The sequence below is a fragment of the Ipomoea triloba genome, chromosome 4 (assembly GCF_003576645.1).
Source record: "Ipomoea triloba cultivar NCNSP0323 chromosome 4, ASM357664v1".
Classification (NCBI taxonomy): Eukaryota; Viridiplantae; Streptophyta; class Magnoliopsida; order Solanales; family Convolvulaceae; genus Ipomoea; species Ipomoea triloba.
Window position 1 is genome coordinate 2,969,201 of NC_044919.1, and position 6,657 is coordinate 2,975,857.

Here is a 6,657-nt window from a genome sequence, read left to right on the forward strand (position 1 = left end):
CAAATGTACATTATAGTCCACAGTATAATTTACTTTAATCATGAGTTAATGAGTAAAATATGAAGTATTTAATTAAAAGGTATTAACTCAAGTGAAAGGAATATGAATCACTTAAGTATGTAGTTACACCATTAAGGGTTTAAACTATTGTGTATACAACTGGATTAGATTAGTCTTATTTTTAATTTCGAGGGGTGGATTTTATTAAGAAAGATATGTATGCTATTCAGACAATGCATGTACCATAAATGTCGTACCATGTAAAACAATTTATTACAACATAATCAGAAGCAATGAAGAACAAAGTAACCCCTATAACAAGGAACTAATTAATCAAATTAATTCTCCCAAGATTGTTCCAACAGACCAAAATAGGTTCATTTCGCTCTATGTATGAAGCACCATTAAGAGAAGCATCTTATTTTAACAGACATCCAAATTAAAGTACAATAATTGAAATGAGGAATTATTTATGAAGATTGAAATCACAATATAAAACATCTAATTCTAACTTATTCGTCCATCTTCGTCCTCGCATGGTCGCACGAATGCGAGTTCTTCAGGTGTGAGAGGTCCAAGATGTTGGCTTACACAAACAAGAAATGGTGCATTGCTTTGAGGTGATGTGTGATGGTCTACTTGTAGTATGTTGGAGGTGGTGGTGACTCGTACTTGTAAGGAGGTGGAGGTGGTGATTTGTAAACGTAAAGTGGGGGTGGTGGTGATTCATACTTGTAAGGTGGGGGAGGGGGTGACTTGTAGACATAAGGAGGAGGTGGTGGTGACTCGTACTTGTAAGGAGGTGGCGGTGGTGATTTATAGACGTAAGGAGGAGGTGGAGGTGATTTATAGACGTAAGGAGGAGGTGGAGGTGATTCATACTTGTAAGGAGGTGGTGGTGGTGACTCATATTTGTAAGGTGGAGGTGGTGGTGACTTGTAGAGGTAAGGGGGTGGAGGTGGTGACTCATATTTGTAAGGTGGTGGCGGTGGCGACTCATACTTGTAAGGGGGTGGTGGCGGTGACTCATACTTGTAAGGTGGAGGTGGAGGTGACTCGTACTTGTATGGGGGAGGTGGTGGTGACTCATACTTGTATGGTGGAGGGGGTGGTGATTCATACTTGTAAGGAGGGGGTGGTGGTGATTTATACTTGTAAGGTGGTGGTGGTGGTGACTCATACTTGTATGGTGGAGGTGGTGGTGACTCATACTTGTAAGGAGGTGGCGGTGGTGATTCATACTTGTATGGTGGAGGGGGTGGTGACTTATATTTGTAAGGAGGTGGCGGTGGTGACTCATACTTGTATGGTGGAGGGGGTGGTGATTCATACTTGTATGGTGGAGGGGGTGGTGACTTATATTTGTAAGGAGGTGGCGGTGGTGACTCATACTTGTATGGAGGAGGCGGTGGTGACTCATACTTGTAAGGAGGAGGCGGTGGTGATTCATACTTGTATGGTGGAGGTGGTGGTGACTTATATTTGTAAGGAGGTGGTGGTGGTGACTCATACTTGTATGGTGGAGGCGGTGGTGACTCATACTTGTAAGGAGGAGGCGGTGGTGATTCATACTTGTATGGTGGAGGTGGTGGTGACTTATATTTGTAAGGAGGTGGTGGTGGTGACTCATACTTGTATGGTGGAGGCGGTGGTGACTCATACTTGTAAGGAGGAGGCGGTGGTGATTCATACTTGTATGGTGGAGGTGGTGGTGACTTATATTTGTAAGGAGGTGGTGGTGGTGACTCATACTTGTAGGGAGGAGGCGGTGGTGACTCATACTTGTAAGGAGGAGGCGGTGGTGATTCATACTTGTATGGTGGAGGTGGTGGTGACTTATATTTGTAAGGAGGTGGTGGTGGTGACTCATACTTGTAGGGAGGAGGCGGTGGTGACTCATACTTGTAAGGAGGAGGCGGTGGTGATTCATACTTGTATGGTGGAGGTGGTGGTGACTTATATTTGTAAGGAGGTGGTGGTGGTGACTCATACTTGTAGGGAGGAGGCGGTGGTGACTCATACTTGTAAGGAGGAGGCGGTGGTGATTCATACTTGTATGGTGGAGGTGGTGGTGACTTATATTTGTAAGGAGGTGGTGGTGGTGACTCATACTTGTAGGGAGGAGGCGGTGGTGACTCATACTTGTAAGGAGGAGGCGGTGGTGATTCATACTTGTATGGTGGAGGTGGTGGTGACTTATATTTGTAAGGAGGTGGTGGTGGTGACTCATACTTGTAGGGAGGAGGCGGTGGTGACTCATACTTGTAAGGAGGAGGCGGTGGTGATTCATACTTGTATGGTGGAGGTGGTGGTGACTTATATTTGTAAGGAGGTGGTGGTGGTGACTCATACTTGTATGGTGGAGGCGGTGGTGACTCATACTTGTAGGGAGGAGGCGGTGGTGATTCGTACTTGTAAGGAGGCGGTGGTGGTGACTTATATTTGTAAGGAGGCGGAGGTGGTGACTCATACTTGTAAGGAGGGGGCGGTGGTGACTCATACTTGTATGGTGGAGGTGGTGGTGACTTATACTTGTAAGGCGGAGGCGGTGGTGACTCATACTTATAAGGAGGGGGTGGTGGCGATTCATACTTATAAGGAGGGGGCGGTGGTGACTCATACTTGTAAGGAGGCGGAGGAGGTGATTTGTAAACATATGGTGGAGGCGGGGACTTGTACTCGTAAGGCGGCGAATATGTCTCATCACCATTAACTCTCAAAGCTGCCAAAATAACCATTGCAGCCATCACAGCCCATGGCTGTGCTTTCATGAGCCTTGCCATGGCAACCAAAGGCAAGATGAGTTATTGTTTTCTTGATTTGGAACTAAAACAAGAAACCCAAACCTTTATATAGATGGTTACCCCCACTCATTTTTGAAGAGTTCAACTTGTCATCATCATCTATTGGTTTACAAATGCAAGTGCCAGCCAACATTTGATCTATTCTTAACTCTTTTTGCCGTGTGATAAATAATATAATCATATAAATATTTTATTTTCTGTTGTGATGATGTATATTCCTTGAATGTTAAAAGTCTACTGGCTTATTATTATTCTGAAGCATTGATAATGAAATGCATACATTTCAATGGAGTGGAATTAATTAGTAATTATATATAGACATTTTTTTTTCTTTTTTAAATGTTGGAAGAGCCTATTAAGTGTTAAAAGTCATGGAACACTGTACCTTTTATAGTCTAAAAGTTAATTTTTTTTTGCATGTGTGTGACTATGATATCAAATTAAATTATATATTTCGTCTCAAATTAAAAGACTAAACTAATAATTAGATTGTACATTCGTGTTTTATATGTATTCTCCTCAACAACAAGATTTGTATTTAAGACAAATCAAACATATTTGACACAAATCCACAAGTTAGTTGTACGTAGTTGGTGAGGCATGTTCACAATAAAGTCTTGGCGTTTAGTTGGTTAGGTTAATACATTTTTGTTTTTAGAGAAGTTTACCTAAAGATTCTAGAGATATCTGAGGATGTCTAATGTATTTCATTAATTTTTTTAATTATTTTTTTTTAACACTTGTCTATCTTCAAATCATCCACCGCTGTTAAATTTTTAAATAGCAATTTCAACTTAATTACCAAATAAATTATACGTGATAATTGCAACTGGTGACAATATAGTATCATTTATAGAAAGTAAATATTGTTAGGGGTGCTTAATCATACAGTGCCATGCAGCAATAAAAATTACTTGATGACACTAGGATATTTGATATCCCAACAACCATGTTAAATGTGTCATTTTCAATTCAGGCCATTTTTTTCTACAGTAAGCCTAGCTTGGAGAGACAATTTCTTTCTAAATTAGGTATTGAAATTTCTTTTGCCGGCTTGTTTAGCTTAACTGATCATAGAGATAAAATTTATCACAAGAAATCAATTATTAAGTTTCACCAGCAATAAAGTAGAAGTAACCTCTCAAGATGTGAGGGACTCCTTATGCGCAGGTGCAATAAATAAAAATCTAGCATTTGTTGATCAGTTAAGTCACCATGATTTATCCCACATGGGTGGACTATTCCACTTTTTATCACAAAATATTGTAATTTTCACCAAGATGATTCTTTGATTCTTTCAAATCGATTTTATTCAAGCGTCTTACCTAAAGTTATTTAAACTTGATTTAGTTTATCTTAAGTTTTAAACTCGACTTGATTTGTCTAAGAAAATTTCTGACAATAGTTATCATACCTATGCCATTGACTTTGTGAGTTATACCCAAATTTTTAAGGAAAATGTTTAATCTTTATGAAAATGTCAGTCAATCAATTAATAGGTTTATATATATTGTTTGTGGACCTCACGTATCCTTTTTATGCCAAGTTTTTAACAATACATTTCTCTAATTTTGAAAACAAAGAATAGTGAATGAAAAATTAGAGAAATAAAAAATCTAAGAACTGAAATAAATGAAACCTTAGACGACTTTCGGAGGTTAGGCTCTTAAATTATCAGCATTCCTAGCAGTAGCATACTCTTTCATTTTCAAAAGTTAATCCTATCATTATTTACAATTCACTAGTATTGTATCTATATCCCTCAATTCTAACTCACTTTTAATAATAATAATAATAATAATTTTTTTTTAAAAAAGACAAAGATGACAAAAACCAATAAAAAACCGCCAAAAACAATGTTTGCAAAGCTTGTAAAATTGGCAAACCTTACAATCATTATTTTAATAAAAAAAATTATAATTTGATGTGGCCATCTGAACCCTTTCAAGAGTGCAAATGGTATCCCAGCCACATGGTAGTGTGGTCTAGTGAATGAACCGTTACATTTAAAATTCTCTCCCCGCAACAAGGTGAGGGTTTGAACCTTGCCATAGACAATTTAAAAATAAGCTTCACCAATTCGGTACGAGGTTAGGGTTAAACTCCCCTTCTAGTGTGCATAAAGGTATTCCACCATAAACAATTTAGAAATGAGCTTCATCAATTTGATATGGGGTTGAAATTGGACTCGAAACTAAGCAGGCTTGATTTCCCTTCTCATGCGCAAAACCAGGAAATGGTCTTACGAGGGATTAACCCAAGTCAAGACCTACAACAACTCTCCTTTTTGTTTCTACAAGTCTTCAGTTAATTATAGACCTTTTCTAAAATGCAATGTGCAGATCACACATATATCTTTGTTTACTTTTTCTTAAAATGGTGTTGATGTGCATTAAAAAAATACTTAGAAATATTTATATAATGATGTGTACGGCACGTAATAACAGTATAACCATCACTTTCTTTTACCTCTTCTCTGGGATGCCTATGACCTTTTCTGCATTTCTTTGGTTAGTATATATGTTTTGCCATTTGAGTGAAATATTCAATCAACACTTAAATCTATGAATTGAGTTCAATTCAAGCAATTAACCTATCATAAACTTGTAGTGCCCTAAGAATTCATTGTTGATTATTTCAGCCTTTTGAGCCTTAAGTGTTCGATGAATTGCCTCAACGAAATCTGACGAACATCTTCAATGTCGATCAGGCTCATCACATCAAACTCTAAGCAAAAATTTCAATTTAGGAAGAATACAGATAATCGAAGGAAATTCACCGTAAGATGTACCTTAAGATGCCGCACATGCTTCCAGATTTTTTTTGTTTTTTTGGTGATGATGAGACTCCGTCTTCTGATCTTTGATGATCGCAGACGCTAGCTAGAGAAGCGGGAGGAGGTCATACACATCTCGTACGTCATCTTCCTCGGCAACGATGGAGTGGCCAATTGGCCGTCTTCCATGGTCTAACTATTTGTTTAAGTTATTGCCATTGACCCATTGTTGCCGGAGATTGAAGACATCAAATGAAGTTCTTGCGGCGGCGTTTTCTAGTGTTTAATTGTACAACAAGTTACAGAATAGCTGTTATATTAATTTTAAAAATTGAATTGTAATTTTACCATAAGGTTCTAGTAATAACTACTTAGTTGGATGGTTAGACCATTAACCATACGTCCCTTTTAGGGACGCCAATGGCATTCAGCCGTGGCTCACCCATATATATATGATGGGGTTATTGGTGTTGGGTTCAAATTTAATTTTTGATTGGGGTCAAGTCGAAGGAAGAAAGGATATGAGACAAGAATCGTCGGGTGTATGCCAGAAGGCGAAATAGTGTGAAGAAGGTTCGGGGAGAAGGTGAGCGTGCCAACGGGGGGGCCGGCGGTGCGACCACAGCCCAGGCCGAGGCGCCTCGGATGGCAGATGGCCGCGCTACCACCCAGGGCACTGGCCCAACCATGGGGGCGCGGGTGGGAGTGATCGCTGCCCGAGGCCGAGGAGCCCCGGGCGGATCGGTCGCGCCCTCTAGTGCCCCAGCGAAGCGGCCAGTCGTCACCTTAGGTGGTGGCTGGTTGCGCCGCCACCCTGGGCGACCGAGTATGTGGTCGAGCGCCATACCCCTCGGGTATGGCACGGGTTGTGGTCGCTTGGTCGTGTTCCTCGGAGAGATGACAGAGGGTCCTAAGTACGTGGCATGACTGATGGGTGGTTGAGATAGTTAGCGACTTAGCGACATGGAGATGTGGGACACATGTCTAGTGTGGGTTGACACCATCCTGATGTCGTACATGTGGAGGGTGCATGAAGGTCCATCAGTAGTATTGGGCCGCGGGGGGGGGGGGGGGGGG

The 6,657-nt window shown here is 40.6% G+C and overlaps 1 protein-coding gene across 1 annotated transcript; it reads right to left on the reverse strand.

Moving 5' to 3' along the window:
* Nucleotides 1-225: 225 nt before the first annotated feature.
* On the reverse strand, nt 226-2,835 carry LOC116014850 (extensin-2). The gene has a single exon (XM_031254806.1). It carries the CDS (start codon nt 2,781-2,783, stop codon nt 636-638), a length of 2,148 nt encoding a protein of 715 aa, XP_031110666.1. The 5' UTR covers nt 2,784-2,835; the 3' UTR covers nt 226-635.
* Between the last annotated feature and the right edge of the window lie 3,822 nt (nt 2,836-6,657).

Excerpts from the sequence above, each read along its gene's own strand:
- LOC116014850 (XM_031254806.1), bottom strand. The coding sequence starts at position 2,783 with ATGGCAAGGCTCATGAAAGCACAGCCATGGGCTGTGATGGCTGCAATG.